Source organism: Coregonus lavaretus, assembly GCF_964263955.1.
Source record: "Coregonus lavaretus genome assembly, chromosome: 35".
NCBI classification, from domain to species: domain Eukaryota; kingdom Metazoa; phylum Chordata; class Actinopteri; order Salmoniformes; family Salmonidae; genus Coregonus; species Coregonus lavaretus.
This window is the reverse complement of record NC_140022.1, coordinates 3,510,792-3,528,134: the sequence shown is the minus strand read 5'-3', so window position 1 is coordinate 3,528,134 and position 17,343 is coordinate 3,510,792. Positions and strand designations below refer to the sequence as shown.

At 40.0% G+C, this 17,343-nt stretch overlaps 2 protein-coding genes and 2 pseudogenes across 4 annotated transcripts in view; 1 reads left to right on the top strand and 3 right to left on the bottom strand.

The window, feature by feature from the left end:
• The window catches only part of LOC311109832 (gamma-crystallin M3-like), a gene marked incomplete at both ends in the record, with an annotated part of 37,497 nt that extends 26,869 nt beyond the window's left edge, over positions 1–10,628 (top strand). Inside the window, 2 exons of the mRNA XM_084152833.1 lie at positions 9,788–10,036; positions 10,350–10,628. Of these exons, the coding sequence (XP_084008959.1) occupies positions 9,788–10,036; positions 10,350–10,628 (528 nt within the window). The remainder of the gene's footprint in view (positions 1–9,787; positions 10,037–10,349) is intronic.
• The window catches only part of LOC311109834 (gamma-crystallin M3-like), a gene marked incomplete at both ends in the record, with an annotated part of 26,459 nt that extends 11,763 nt beyond the window's left edge, over positions 1–14,696 (bottom strand). The window contains one exon of the mRNA XM_084152836.1: positions 14,617–14,696. The remainder of the gene's footprint in view (positions 1–14,616) is intronic.
• LOC311109488 (gamma-crystallin M3-like) lies at positions 6,363–9,608 on the bottom strand (annotated as a pseudogene). The gene is made up of 4 exons: positions 9,594–9,608; positions 7,889–8,017; positions 7,080–7,346; positions 6,363–6,656 (listed from the first exon to the last, which is right to left on the bottom strand). The product of its transcript is annotated as a gamma-crystallin M3-like (transcript).
• LOC311109524 (gamma-crystallin M3-like) lies at positions 13,825–17,343 on the bottom strand (annotated as a pseudogene). The gene is made up of 4 exons: positions 17,327–17,343; positions 15,070–15,142; positions 14,463–14,702; positions 13,825–14,118 (listed from the first exon to the last, which is right to left on the bottom strand). The product of its transcript is annotated as a gamma-crystallin M3-like (transcript).

Here is a 17,343-nt window from a genome sequence, read left to right as displayed (position 1 = left end):
GCAGCGCCCGCAAGGTCCCCCTGCTCAAGAAAGCACATATATAGGCCCGTCTGAAGTTTGCCAAAGAACATCTGAATGATTCAGAGGAGAACTGGGTGAAAGTGTTGTGGTCAGATGAGACCAAAATCGAGCTCTTTGGCATCAACTCAACTCGCCGTGTTTGGAGGAGGAGGAATGCTGCCTATGACCCCAAGAACACCATCCCCACGTCAAACATGGAGGTGGAAACATTATGCTTAGTGGCTGTTTTTCTGCTAAGGGGACAGGACAACTTCACCGCATCAAAGGGACGATGGACGGGGCCATGTACCGTTAAATCTTGGGTGAGAACCTCCTTCCCTCAGCCAGGGCATTGAAAATGGGTCGTGGATGGGTATTCCAGCATGACAATGACCCAAAACACACAGCCAAGGCAACAAAGGAGTGGCTCAAGAGGAAGTACATTAAGGTCCTGGAGTGGCCTAGCCAGTCTCCAGACCTTAATCCCATAGAAAATCTGTGGAGGGAGCTGAAGGTTCGAGTTGCCAAATGTCAGCCTCAAAACCTTAATGACTTGGAGAAGATCTGCAAAGATGAGTGGGACAAAATCCCTCCTGAGATGTGTGCAAACCTGGTGGCCAACTACAAGAAATGTCTGACCTCTGTGATTGCCAACAAGGGTTTTGCCACCAAGTACTAAATCATGTTTTGCAGAGGGGTCAAATACTTATTTCCCTCATTAAAATGAAAATCAATTTATAACATTTTTGACATGCGTTTTTCTGGACTTTTTTGTTGTTATTCTGTCTCTCACTATTCAAATAACCCTACCATTAAAATTATACACTGATCATGTCTTTGTCAGTGGGCAAACGTACAAAATCAGCAGGGGATCAAATACTTTTTTCCCTCACTGTAATACCCACCACTGTGACCTGTACGCTCTTGTTGGCTGGTCCTCACTACATATTCGTCGCCAAACCCACTGGCTCCAGGCCATCTATAAATCACTGCTAGGCAAATCCATGCCTTATCTTAGCTCATTGGTCACCATAGCAACACCCACCCGTAGTATGCGCTCCAGCAGGTACCTCCTTTGGCCGCCATTCCTTCCAGTTCTCTGCTGCCAATGACTGGAACGAACTGCGAAAATCTCTGAAGCTGGAGACTCTTATCTCCCTCACTAACTTTAAGCATCAGTTGTCAGAGCACCTTACCGATCACTGCACCTGAAATTAGCCCACCCAACTACCTCATCCCCATATTGTTATGTATTTTGCTCATTTGCACCCCAGTATCTCTATTTGCACATCATCTCTTGCACATCTATCATTCCAGTGTTAATACTAATTGTAATTATTTTGCGCTATGGCCTATTTATTGCCTTACCTCCATAACTTGCTACATTTGCACACACTGTATATATATTTTCTATTTTCTGTTGTATTTTTGACTTTATGTTTTGTTTTACCCCATATGTAACTCTGTGTTTTTGTTTTTATCGCACTGCTTTGCTTTATCTTGGCCAGGTCGCAGTTGTAAATGAGAACTTGTTCTCAACTGGCTTACCTGGTTAAATAAAGGTGAAATACAAAAACAAAAAAATAAAAAAGTGTTCCTGTCTCAGGCGCCGCTCCAGAATCTCCCATAAGTGTTCCTGTCTCAAGAATCTCCCATAAGTGTTCCTGTCTCAAGAATCTCCCATAAGTGTTCAATTGGGTTGAGAGCTGGTGACTGAGATGTCCATGGCCTATTGTTTAGATCGTTTTCATGCTCATCAAACCATTCAGTGACCACGGTAGCCAAAATAATGGCCAAAATAATGGCCTGCCCAGTATTTTTATGCTATACATGACCCTAAGCATGATGGGAAGCACACCTGTGTGGAAGCACCTGCTTTCAATAGATTTTCAATACACTTTGTATCCCTCATTTACTCAAGTGTTTCCATTATTTTGGCAGTTACCTGTACATCATCCTAATAAAATAAAAATGATAATATTCAGAGCTTAAATGTGCAACCAGAGGGAAAAAAACTCTAGACCACCTTTACTCTACACACAGAGACGTATACAAAGCTCTCCCACACCCTCCATTTGGCAAATATGACCATAATTCTATCCTCCTGATTCCTGCTTACAAGCAAAAACTGGAAGCACCAGTGACTCGGTCAATAAAGAAGTGGTCAGATGACGCAGATGCTAAGCTACAGGACTGTTTTGCTAGCACAGACTGGAATATGTTCTGGGATTTTTCCGATGGCATTGAGGAGTACACCACATCAGTCACTGGCTTCATCAATAAGTGCATCGATGACGTCATCCCCACAGTGACCGTAAGTACATACCCCAACCAGAAGCCATGGATTACAGGCAACATCCGCACTGAACTAAAAAGTAGAGCTGCCTCTTTTAAGGAGCAGGACTCTAACCCGGACGCTTATAAGAAATCCCGATATGCTCTCCGACGAACCATCAAACAGGCAAAGCATCAATACAGGACTAAGATTGAATCGTACAAAACACCGGCTCCGACGCTCGTCGGATATGGCAGGGCTTGCAAACTATTACAGACTACAAAGGGAAGCACAGCCGTGAGCTGCCCAGAGACACGAGCCTACCAGACGAGCTAAATCACTTCTATGCTCGCTTCGTAGCAAGCAACACTGAAGCATGCATGAGAGCATCAGCTGTTCTGGACGACTGTGTGATCACGCTCTCCGTAGCCAATGTGAGTAAGACCTTTAAACAGGTCAACATTCACAAGGCCGCAGGGCCAGACGGATTACCAGGACATGTACTCCGAGCATGCGCTGACCAACTGGCAAGTGTCTTCACTAACATTTTCAACCTGTCCCTGACTGAGTCTGTAATACCAACATGTTTCAAGCAATCTCTATTGCACTCCACACTGCCCTTTCCCACCTGAACAAAAGGAACACCTACGTGAGAATGCTATTCATTGACTACACCTCAGCATTCAACACCATAGTGCCCTCAAAGCTCATCACTAAGCTAAGGACCCTGGACTAAACATCTCCCTCTGCAACTGGATCCTGGACTTCCTGACAGGCCGCCCCCAGGTGGTAAAGGTAGGTAACAACACATCTGCCACACTGATCCTCAACACGGGGGCCCCTCAGGGGTGTGTGCTCAGTCCCCTCCTGTACTGCCTGTTCACCCATGACTGCATGGCCAGGCACGACTCCAACACCATCATTAAGTTTGCTGACGACACAACACCGACAACGATGAGACAGCCTATAGGGAGGAGGTCAGAGACCTGGCCGTGTGGTGCCAGGATAACAACATCTCCCTCAATGTGATCAAGACAAAGGATATGATTGTGGACTACAGGAAAATAAGGACTTTGCACACCCCCATTCTCATCGACGGGGCTGTAGTGGAGCAGGTTGAGAGCTTCAAGTTCCTTGGTGTCCACATCACCAACAAACTATCATGGTCCAAATGCACCAAGACAGTCGTGAAGAGGGCACGACAAAGCCTATTCCCCCTCATGAGATTTGGCATGGGTCCTCAGATCCTCAAAAAGTTGTACAGCTGCACCATCGAGAGCATCCTGACCGGTTGCATCACCGCCTGGTATGGCAACTGCTCGGCCTCCTACCGCAAGGCACTACAGAGCGTAATGCATACGGCCCAGTATATCACTGGGGCCAAGCATCCTGCCATCCAGGACCTCTATACCAGGCGGTGTCAGAGGAAGGCCCTAAAAATTGTCAAAGACTCCAGCCACCCTAGTCATAGACTGTTCTCTCTGCTACCGCACAGCAAGCGGTACCTTAGTGCCAAGTCTAGGTCCAAAAGGCTTCTTAACAGCTTCCACCCCCAAGCCATAAGACTCCTGAACAGCTAATCAAAAGGCTACCCGGACTATTTGCATTGTCCCAATAAGGTAACACTTTATACTAAGTTGCTCCTATAAGGTAACACTTTATACTAAGTTGCTCCTATAAGGTAACACTTTATAATAAGTTGCTCCTATAGGGTAACACTTTACATTGAGTTGTTCCTATAGGGTAACACATTACATTAAGTTGTTCCTATAGGGTAACACTTTACATTAAGTTGTTCCTGTAGGGTAAAACTTTACATTTAGTTGTTCCTATAGGGTAACACTTTACATTAAGTTGTTCCTATAGGGTAACACATTACATTAAGTTGTTCCTATAGGGTAACACTTTACATTAAGTTGTTCCTATAGGGTAACACTTTACATAAAGTTGTTAATTTTTGGGTAACACTTTACATGTAGTTGTTCCTATAGGGTAACACTTTACATAAAGTTGTTCCTTTAGGGTAACATTTTATATTAAGTTGTTTATATAGGGTAACACTTTACATTAAGTTGTTCCTATAGGGTAACACTTTACATTAAGTTGTTCCTATATGGTAACACTTTACATTAAGTTGTTCCTATATGGTAACACTTTACATTAAGTTGTTCCTATATGGTAACACTTTACATTTAGTTGTTCCTATATGGTTGGTTTTGTGGTTGCCTTTTTGTCTCTCAACGTGTTTGTGTGTGTGTCTATCTGTCTGTGTGTGTGTGTATCTGCATGCCTGCAGGCCAATGGGCATAAGGAAAGCAGATGACTGCAATACATGAATTATGTAAGCAGGTAGGCTACTGTACACTTTGATCTGTTCTGAAATTGAATAGCCACAATGCACTGTATGCCTGACCCCTATCTAATACTTTACTTGTATAATCCATCTATTGTGTTCAGTGAAATGTGTGGCCCCGTTGTGAAGAATCCCTGACCAAGCAACATGAAGTAGCATAGAGAGATATACCGCTGTCTGGTTTGTCGAGGGTTGTTAAGTTCTGTAACTGGATACATTTGTGTTTTGATGTCGCTTTTATTGTCCTCTTTCCATTGTAAAGGTCCAGAACGTTCCGCATGTACATTATCACGATGTTGACCACAAAAATGTATCATGCCAACAAAGAATACAATTGAAACTATTAAACGAGAAATGTTTCAGAAAACACACCCCAAAAAACAGCAACAGAAAAAGGAACATCTATCCATGTTACACATTTGATGCTCACATATAGTCCACATTTATGAACTTCTATTATGAATGAAAATGATGTCCAATTCAAACCCCAATGGAGATGATGTTCTTCAAAGAGTTCCTCTGACAAAATATTATCAGCCACCAGAGGTCGTGGAACGTCCAATTTCTCTGACTTCTCTAAACCAGTCCACAGTCCATTGGTTATACATCACTTCTCTAACGTCTCTAAACCAGTTAATTGGTTATACATTACTTCTCTAACGTCTCTAAACCAGTTCATTGGTTATACATTACTTCTCTAACATCTTTAAACCAGTTAATTGGTTATACATTACTTCTCTAAACCAGTTAATTGGTTATTCATTACTTCTCTAACATCTTTAAACCAGTTCATTGGTTATACATTACTTCTCTAAACCAGTTAATTGGTTATACATTACTTATCTAACATCTCTAAACCAGTTAATTGGTTATTCATTACTTCTCTAACATCTTTAAACCAGTTCATTGGTTATACATTACTTCTCTAAACCAGTTCATTGGTTATACATTACTTCTCTAACGTCTCTAAACCAGTTAATTGGTTATACATTACTTCTCTAACGTCTCTAAACCAGTTAATTGGTTATACATTACTTATCTAACGTCTCTAAACCAGTTAATTGGTTATACATTACTTATCTAACGTCTCTAAACCAATTAATTGGTTATACATTACTTCTCTAAACCAGTTCATTGGTTATACAATACTTCTCTGAACCAGTTAATTGGTTATGCATTACTTCTCTAAATCAGTTAATTGGTTATACATTACTTCTCTAAACTAGTTCATTGGTTATACATTACTTCTCTAAGTTCTCAAAACCAGTCCATGGTCCATTGGTTATACATTATATTGTTGTCTGTGGAGAAAATGTGAACTAGCGTAATGCTAACAATCAATTATATGGATTAGTTTGCTGCAAAATAAGTTTGAGAAACTGGAGGTTAAAGTACATCAGGGTTTCTGTAACACTGGTTAAATTGGGTTAAATTGAGCCAGTGAGAAAATGTAGTTTATTCATTTTTTTACTATTGATAAATGAATGTTCTATGAACATTTCGTATATCAAAATGTAATTATATTGCTTGTATTCTTTCAGACCGTTTGAAATCCCTCTCCAGACACCAATTTGTGGAAATAAACCAGTGTGATTTAAATACCATGATTAGATTAGCTTTGATAGAAAAAAGAAGAGAACAGGTACGAACAGGTACTTCAAAATAAGAGTTTTATTTCATTCAATGAGAATTGTGACTTTTAGCAGCCTGTCAGGACAGTAGGAATCTCAGACATCAATGGCGCTGACCCTCACAGGCATCCATGATCCTTCTGATGGAGTGAACTCTCATCATGGTGCTCATGCCCATGTCTCTGATACTCCTGTACTCTCCAGGCCTCACGTACATCATCCTGCCTCTGAAGTGGGGCTGCTCGTACATGAGCCAGTGGCCGTCCATCACGTTGCAGGACTGCATCTCGGGCATGCGGAAGCGCTCCTGGATGGACTCGCAGTCGTCCATCAGCTCGTGCATCTGGCCTCCGAAGCTCTCCCTCTCGTACAGCCTCATTCTGAACTGTCCCCTGTGCTGTTGGGGAGAGAGAACATTGACAGTTACTACCGTGTGTGTCCTCTATGCTTCCAGTATTACATTTATCATTGCTTGTCAGCTGACTTATACAGTAACAGAGGCCTGGACCACGTTCATTAGGGACAAACTGTTTCGAAAATACCTAAACTTGTCCAATTAGAACACAGATTTTTGTTTTCTGTTACAAAACGTTTGGCTACGGTGTGCCCTGCTGAACACGACCCAGATGAAAAGCACATCAAGTATCAGATGTACAGAGTCCTAATAACTCAAACTTGATCACCATTAACGAACATCTAGCTACTCAAACATATAAGAATGCACTCTTTATAAGAGAAATGGCATGAACCACATCATAAATATAATCATGTCATCATCAAACACAAGGAGATGGTGGAACTCCAACGGTGGACATCTTACCATCGGGATCATGCGGGAGGAACGGATGGACTCCAGCATGGTCATACCCCCCATGCCCATCATGGAGCCCATACGCTGGAAGTCGGAGTACTCTCCCCTCTTCAGGAACATCTGGTTGCCCATGAAGTTGGAGCGGTCATAGATGACGAAGCAGCCCATCTCCACCCTGACGGACTGGCAGCGGGTCAGGTACATGTTGAGGTCGGGGCAGTCGCTGCTGGCCTCATAGCTGCGACCCTGGAAGTTCCTATCCTCGTAGAAGATGATCTGAGAGGGAATGGAAACAAGTTAGGCTTTTGATCATATATTTAGGCTTTAATATGATTGCGAACGTATCCCCGGTGCTCTGAGAAATACAGTTTCTGGAAGACAGCTACGAGTGACTACTTCATCATAACGAAACACGATTTGATCATTTGCTACGCTGAGAAATTATTTTGCCTCTGACCTCTTCACCTATGTTGAGAAGACTACAAAGGCTATGATTTTTAATGTTTTACATAATTAATATGGTTAATTATTATTAATTGATTGTGATTAATTTGTCATTACTGTTTAATATTTAAAAACATAATTATAATTATTCACTTTGTATATAATGCATATCAACTGCATGATCTCGTATAATGACGCTACATTATTTTGATAAAACAAATAGTTTAGCATTATTATTTAGCTGTAAAACTGTGCTTTATTCTCACTGATTGATATTATTTTGATTTTGTGGTTACAGCTGCTATGCCAGACACTATATTCATATCTCAATGGCCAGCTCTTATACTGAATAACAACCCACTGCTCGGTATTACCCTGCTCATGGTTACGGTGGTTTAGCTTGATGGTGAAGCTTGACACGCAGAAGGCACGGTGTGTTGTGTCGATCCAGTAGCACTTTTATATTGACATTGGGTCCACAGGGCACCTTGCACACCTTTGTGCTAAATAACATGAGTCATCACAAAGCCCACGTGGGGCTTGTATACATTTTACACAGCACATCTCAATTAGTTATTATTGGATGCTGAATGCAGCATGGGGGCCATGACATATATTGTTCTCACCAGAAATAGAACATTGCATATTCTTCAGTTTGGGTGATTATGCTAGTGGGTACTTTACCAGGTCAAAATACAGTTACAGTATATTTACTAGTGAACTTGGTCACACGTAGTGAACTTGGTCACACTTAGTGAACTTGGTCACACAGTGAATTTGGTCACACTAAGTGAACTTGGTCACACTTAGTGAACTTGGTCCCACTTAGTGAACTTGGTCCCACTTAGTGAACTTGGTCGCACGAAGTGAATTTGGGTACACTTAGTGAATTTGGTCACACTTTATATTAAGTTGCACAAACACCATATAGCTAGTTACCTGACATTGTATTTATTGGTGTGATTACATATCTACACAGTATACTGTCACAACTTTGAGTACAGTATTTGACCAGTTTCTTTTTAATTCAATAATTGTTGATAAACCTTATCTGTTGAAATGTTTACAGTTCTGTATTGTAATTACATTTTGAAAGCTTGGGACTATAAGATTCTATCTGCATTTTTGTCAGGATTGAGTTATACACATGTCCTTGTTCTGTTCAATGTTCTCTTCCTATGTATACTCGAATTAGCCCAATTCATGTTAAGTTCAAAAGAATACAAGATCAAAATGTCTGACACCATTCAAACCAATGAGGATTCAGAACTTTAAAGCCAATTATCTCAGAATCATCTTTTTGCAGATAGAACCTTACAGTCCCAAGCTCTCGATTTTGGTTAGCAAGATATTGTTATAGAGTTGCTGCATATCATAAATGAAGAAATGTGAACACATTTTTAGTTCAACTTAAGCACAACATTTCTCAGCAGGACAAAGACGTTGCAGATAGAGGGTTATTTTAAAGGTGGCTGTTTGACTTCATGAGGACAAGCACTGGATGAAGAAACATTACTATTTGGCAGCTTTACTGGTCTGACCACATTGACAACATAACATCAACTTCCTGGTTCTTCTCAAAATAACAAAAAATACGAATCAGAGGACAAAGTAATTATCAGGTAAATAATGAACTAATATAACACTACTGATTCCCAACATTTTAGAAATACATAAATAGTGCCATAAAAAAAAGAAAATCAGTAAAATAATACCTCACAATAAAGTAATGCTACAATATTTTCCCACTGTTCAGCTTTGATTGAATTCCATCTCAGTTCCATCTCAATTGATCTGGAATATGTTTCCAAAGACTGACATAATAATTCAGCTAATATTAGGGCAGCTAGGGTTAGCTGGAAACAATCATTATCCTATATTTTACCCCCAGTGACGTAGTTCTAAAAGTGGCATTCAGTATGTGACATTATAGGACTGGCTTGCACCACAATATAGAATGATGACTCATGGAGCTCTAGAACAATAAATATGGAGATGTGAATGCTGTCCAAAGTATAAAAGGGACAGGAGGTTGATCGTCCAGCATTCCATCTGAAATTGGATAAGAGATTGGATCACCATCACCATGACCATGGGCAAGGTAAGTGTCACTGCAAGTCTTCCTCCTCCATGCCTATCTCTCTGGGTCTATCCATGCAGCCATGCATTCCAAAGAAGACGATCGGATCGGAAACACAAGGCATTGCTAATCAAATGAACATTAGTGCACTCATTTCAACTATCGAGCACTAACTGTGTGATTGTCTTTGTAGATCATCTTCTACGAGGACAAGAACTTCCAGGGTCGTTCCTATGAGACCAGCAACGACTGTGCAGAGGTCACCTCCTACCTGAGCAGGTGCAACTCCTGCAGGGTGGAGAGTGGCTGCTTCATGGTCTATGAACGCCCCAACTTCATGGGTCACCAGATGATGGTTAGGAGAGGAGAGTACCCCGACAACCAGCGCCTGATGGGCATGGCCATGAGCGACTGCATCAGGTCCTGCCGTAACATCCCCAGTGTAAGTAATGCAGTGTGTAGCTGCTTGTTAGCTGATGCAAATAGTTTCAACCGCACTGGTCGTGAACTCGTGTCATCAACAAGATTTTACATTTAAATGTATGAGCCCACCGGTTGGATCTACAGTAGTTCCATATCACAGGAGGCTGCTGAGGGGAGAACGGCTCATAATAATGGCCGGAACGGTGCAAATGGAATGGCATCAAAAACATGGAAACCATGTGTTTGATGTATTTGATACCATTCCACTGATTCCGCTCCAGTCATTACCACGAGCCCCTTGGTGCCACCAACATCCTGTGTTCCATCAACAGTATAGGGGACAGTTCAGAATGAGACTGTACGAGAGGGAGAACTTCGGAGGCCAGATGCACGAGCTGATGGATGACTGTGACTCCATCCAGGAGCGTTACCGCATGTCCGACTGCCAGTCCTGCAACGTGATGGAGGGCCACTGGCTCATGTACGAGCAGCCCCACTTCAGAGGCAGGCAGATGTATGTGAGGCCTGGAGAGTACAGGAACCTCAGAGAGATGGGAAACAGCTCCATGAATAGATTCATGTCGATTAGACGTATCACTGATTCCTGTTAAAGTCACAAACCTTTTAGTTTAATTTAATAAAGTGTTTCATTTTTAATTTTCCTGATGTGTCCTAGTTCTTTAAAACATAACAACCACTTCATAAATCAAAAGAAACCAATTAGTAAAACAAGTGCGTAAGGTCTGGTGTCTGACAAGAGCCAATACGCTTGGAGAGTAGACATATCACAAACAGGAAAATGGAACCATTATCAGTTTTGGGGGTAACATTACATTTGATAGCAAAGAACGTGAGATAGCTAACTAGCTGTAAGTAGGTGAATTGTTTTGTCCCACAGTTAGCCAAGTTAGTTAGCCAGCTAGCTAAAGTTATTTAAAGATAGTTAACAGCCACTCCTAAACTATTTTACTAGCTACTGTAATGCTGTTGTGTCAAGAACATGCCTCCAAAAATGACAAGGTGTCTGCAGTTGTGTTTACATTTTACAGATTGTGATATAATCCACTTTCTAAGTGAATGGTGCTAGTTGTAGTTTTAGAAGACTACAGCACTAACTTGTATACATGTACATGGTAGACCACTCCTTTACAAAGATCAGTATTCATTTTAATCAGGCATGCATCATTTGACAAAGGGACATGGTGTCACCGACATTCAAAATGTTGAGATACTCTGTAATTAGTTTCAATGAATAAATAATTGAAGTTGAATCCATAAATACATTTAAGTTCAATAAAAGTAATGCAATATGTTTGGAAAGGGGATACATCACAAATATAAAAAATTGTGAAGCCACCTTATCAGTTTTTGAGTTTTATGAGTTTTGGATGAAGCGTTATGTTAGCTAGCAAAGAGCGGTGCAGGAGCTACCTAACTAAAAAAGCTTAATTGTTTCACCCCAGGTACCAAAGTTAGTTAGCTGGCTAGCAAAAATTACTTACACTTAGTTAGCAACCTCTCCTACACTCTTTTGCTGCATTAGCTATCCTAGGGGGGGGGAAAATGGTAGGCTGGCCTGATTTATTAAATTCAACAAAGTTTCAACTTAGATTCCTTTGTTTGTGTAACTCATATTACTCAAGTAAATTCAAAATAAGTTATAGGCTTAGACAACATGACTGCCAAATTCTATTTTGTTAGTTATTTTTTACAATAGGTTGCATACTCTACGCCTCAAATGGAACTTTCAGTAGATTACCAGCCGATTCCACGTTGGAAGGGCTGACTTTGCAGGTTATTCGAATTATTGACCATTTGCCACTGTAAGAACGAAGGGTATTAAGTTATAGAACCCAAGTTTTACCAAATTCATGATGAGCTAAATTACCCACAATCCCCAAAACATAGAGCAATACTGCAAGTGAATGTTGTGGCAATGTACATAATTAAGTTGTCTGTACCTCAGTAAATTGAGTAGCTCTTATTACAATGCCCCTTTTGTATTATTTACAAATGTCCCTTTTCAGAATCAATATACTCAACTGCATTACTTAAGTTCAACCCAAGATGATATCACAGACACATACTGTATATGAGTTTCTGTCATTCATATGGACTATCCATTATTCTAGTGCCTGGTGGGCTTCAGAATAACGTTTAGATGTAAACATGGTTATAATCATCAGAGCTGTGTTTGAATCTGTATCAAGGTAGTAAGGTAGCAGTGTGTGGTTAGCTTTGATACAAACATATACAGTATATGCAATATTTGTTGTTTCAGAAATGAGCATGGTGTGTATTTTAGGACTACTTCATGTAACATAAGTCTCTTAAATCAAAAGCCTATTTTCATTAGTTTACACTAAAGGAAATACAGTGCCTTTAGAAAGTATTCACACCCCTTGACCTTTTCCACATTTTGTTGTGTTAAAGCATGAATTTAAAATGGATTTAATTGAGATTTTTCTTTGTCACAATACCCCATAATGTCAAAGTGGAATTATGTTTTTACAAATAAATTGAAAATGAAAAGCTGAGTCAATAAGTATTCAACCCCTTTGTTATGGCAAGCCTAAATAAGTTAAGGAGTAAAATGTGGCTTAACAAGTCACATAATAAGTTGCATGGACTCACTCTGTGTGCAATAATAGTGTTTAACATGATTTTCCAATGACTACCTCATCTCTGTACCTAGTAGGAGAGGAAGGGAACCGCTCACCGATATCACCATGAGGCCAATGGTGACTTTAAAACAGTTACATAGTTTCATGGCTGTGATAGGAGAAAACTGAGGATGGATCAACAACATTGTAGTTACTCCACAATACTAACCTAATTAACAGAGTGAAAAGAAGCCTGTACAGAATAAAAAATATTCCAAAACATACATCCTGTTTGCAACAACGCACTAAAGTAATACAAAATTAACTTTATATCCTGAATACAAAGTGTTATGTTATGTTTGGGGCAAATCCAATACAACACATTACTGAGTACCACTATCCATATTTTCAAGCGTAGTGGTGGCTCCATCATGTTATGGGTATGCTTGACATTGTTAAGGAATGGAGAGTTTTTCAGGATAAAAAATAAACACAGTCAAAATCCTAGAGGAAAATCTGGTTCAGTCTGCTTTCCACCAGACACTGGGAGATGAATTCACCTTTCAGCAGGACAATAACCTGAAACACAAGGCCAAATCTACACTGGAGTTGCTTACCAAGAAGACGGTGAATGTTCCTGAGTGGCCGAGTTACAGTTTTGACATAAATCTACTTGCAAATGTATGGAAAGACCTGAAAATGGTTGTCTAGCAATAATCAATAACCAATTTGACAGAGCTTGAAGATTGTTTTAAAGAATAATGGGCAAATGTTGCACAATCCAGGTGTGGAAAGCTCTTAGAGACTTACCCACAAGACTCACAGCTGTAATCACTGTCAAAGTTGTTAATACAAAGTATTGACTCAGTGGTGTGAATACTTATGTAAATTAGATATTTCTGTCTTTCATTTTCAATACATTTGCAAAAAAATCTAAAAACATGTTTTCACTTTGTCATTATGGGGTATTGTGTGTAGATTGGTGGGATAAAAACAAAATGTTTCAGTTCAGGCTCTGACACAACAAAGTGTGGAATAAGTCAAGGGGTATGAATACTTTCTGAAGGCACTAGAGACAAAATATTATCATTCACTTGTACTAGAATGATTATTAAAGTTTAGGTAGGTAATACATAGACAATGAGACATGATTTCAATTATACAATATTTATTTTGAATGTCAGAACAATATGAATCTCAGACATCAATGACGCTGACCCTCGCAGGAATCCATGATACGTCTCATGGAGCTGTATCTGTTCACGGAGCTGTTTCCCATCTCTCTGAGGTTCCTGTACTCTCCAGGCCTCACGTACACCTGCCTGCCTCTGAAGTGGGGCTGCTCGTACATGAGCCAGTGGCCGTCCATCACTTTGCAGGACTGGCAGTCGGACATACGGTAGCGCTCCTGGACAGACTCGCAGTCGTCCATCAGCTCGTGCATCTGACCTCCGAAGTTCTCTCTCTCATAGACCTGCATCCTGAACTGGCCTTTGTGCTGTAAAGTTTACAAGGACACATATTTAAAGTAAGAACATGATGAAAGTAATTAAATATGAATCTGATCAGTCTGCAATCAAATACTTACATTTTTAGATACATAGTATTATGCTATATATATAATACATATGACACTATACATTTACATTTTACATTTTAGTCATTTAGCAGACGCTCTTATCCAGAGCGACTTACAGTTAGTGAGTGCATACATTTTCATACTGGCCCCCCCGTGGGAAACGAACCCACAACCCTGGCGTTGCAAGCGCCATGCTCTACCAACTGAGCTACAGGGGACTAAATGCATCATATATACGATGTTTTCTAGTAGTGACATCTTACCATGGGAATCATACGGCAAGAGCGAACGGAGTCGGTCATGCCCATACGCTGGTGGTCATCGTACTCGCCTCTCCTCACAAAGTACTGGTTTCCCTGGAAGTTGGAACGGTCGTACACCATGAAGCAGCCACTCTCCACCTTGCAGGAGTTGCACTTGCTCAGGTAGGAGGTCAACTCAGGGCAGTCGGAGCTGGTCTCATAGGAACGGCCCTGGAAGTTCCTGTCCTCGTAGAAGATGATCTGAAGCAACCAATCACAACACAGAGAGGAGATGGATAAGCCTCAAATCAAAAGTTATTTTTTATCAACTAAATAATTAAATATTTAAATGTAAACTATTTGTTCTGTAAGAAGAACAACTGGTAATTAAATTAGTAAATCAACAATGAAATGGTAAAATGTAGGAATGAGGCCAATGGGGCCCACACAATCTCAGCCTTGAAGAACCGCTGTTCAAATGTAATTGAACATTACTGAACATAAATACAAATCAAGTAAAAAGAGCTTATAACGTCCAAACTATAACTTAACAATTCTAAAATAAATAAATAAAATAAAGTCAATTGCCAATGCATCAGGCAGAAAAAACAGCTATACAGCGCTGTACCTTGGCCATGGTGTTTGTTTGCTGCGGTTCTGGGATGTTGTCCAATAGGTCATGTTCACGCTAGCTTTTATACCTTATACCATTTCACATGGCTTTTTGTTATTCAAATCCCCCATCCTGATGAATAAGCAGGATGCTTCTTGCTGTTGATTTTGTGCAGCTGTGCCCTTGCCTGGCACAAGCAGAGAGAGAGAGAGTGGGCATGAAGACTGTATTAGAATTATCATGGGATCATAGGTTTTTAAAACATGTAGCTGTTTTGATCATATTTTACCAAGAGTATTAGAAAACACTTATTCAGAAATGTATTTGGGAAAAAATTTATATTGGATTGTGTTTTACAAGAGACCAACACATTTGACCATCATTTTAATTGGTTTGGAGTATTAAATATATGGTGCAATAATGTTTAACTTCATTTTTTGGGGCACTGAAGATGGATCTTAATGATTGCATATTGTATTTAACATACACATTTATGTATGAAAATGTATTTGCTCAAAAAATGTTTTGCCAAAAATGTGCTCTATACAACCATCATTTTGTCTTGTTTCTTAAGAGGGGAAGTCTCGTTTCCCATTTCCTCAGCAGGGTGAGCGCCGGGAGGGGCGTGGATAGGTGGGGGGGGGGAGAATATGTCTGTCACCATGACAACTGTTTTGAGAGGTGGATGTCAACAGTCCTGGGAGCAGATGGGGTCACGAGGTCATGCTCGGTTAATCCTGCAGTGACTCAGCCTATAGGGGGACAGAGGCTATGGGAACACAGAGTAAGAAGACCAACCCAGCAGTTTACTTAGCATTGTTAAAGAGAAAGTAGAAATCCACTTTCTCCAGCTAAAAGATAATGGCCAGAGCTTACCCACGATGTTACACAACGATGTAAGTCAATAAGTCATCATTTTAGTCAAAGTATGATATATTTGGCCTTGAAGTGCCAAATCCAAATGTGTGACTTCGGATGTTTCCGTGAGTCTTCTGTGTCTTTTCCTATGAGATGACGTATAAATTATTTTCAGCCTGCGTTTCGTTTCTGGGCTGGGTTTTATTTAAATGATACCACCCACCAGCATGGCAATGTTTTCTAATCAGAAACACCTGCTGCAAAGTTCTTCCTATTCGCAAACAGCTTTTCTCAATAGTCTACACTTGGGTTTCTACTAGATAAAAACAGCCACAAAGTCAAAATTGACTATATCATACAAATTCATGAAAACAAAAATGTGCTTTTTTGGTCTTAATTTAAGGTTAGGGTTAGGTCATGACAGGCCTACATAATTATATAGAAATGCAGCCTGGTCTCATAGACGTAACATAGTAAATGTATGATAAACCAGAATCTCATCACGGACAACTTTAGCATTTTAGCTACTTACTACTTTTTAGCTACTTTGCAACTACTTAGCATGTTAGCTAACCCTTCCTCTAACCCTAACCTTAACCATTTTAGCTAACCCTTCCCCTAATCATAACCTTAACCCTTTTAGCTAACCCTTCCCCTAACCCTACCCCTTTAACCTAACTTCTAAACTTAACCCTAACCTTAACCCTAACCTCTAGCCTAGCTAACGTTAGCCACCTTGCTAATGTTAGCCACCTAGCTAGAATTCGTAACATATCATACATTTTGCAAAATCATAACGTATTGTACGTTTTGCAAATTCGTAACATATAATAGGAATTGTAATTCGTAACATATCATATGAAATGGGTGATGGACATCCACAAATTAATACATACCATACGAAAGGTAACATATCATCCTAAATGAAGCGTCTCGAATTTACATACAGAATAATACTAAATCCTCTGAGACCAGGTTGAGAAATGATCCAAGATTATCGAGAAATTTGCTAAACTTAGCTAAAAGGTTGTTTTTCCAGTATTTTCATTATCAAGGTTAGAGTTCATTTAGCTATCATTTACATTTCATTGAGTATCCATAGTTATTTTCAGTATACATCCACTTCAATTTCTACCAAGGAATGATTTGACCTCAAATCAGTATCAAGTAACTGTCAGAAAATCTGTTCACAGAGAGTGGTAGCGAGGCAAATATCTTGCCAATATCAACACCCGCTTATCAACACCCCACTTATCAATTAAAAATAGGCTACATGTTTGTAATTTCAAAAATCACAACTGAAGTAATTATTGAAAAACGTAAGATACTGTACTTCAATCCCAAGTAGCAATTTTTATTTTCGTATCGTTTGAAAATGTTACGGATGTTTAAAAAAAAGAAAGTACAATCTCACATGAACTTGCAGACCAT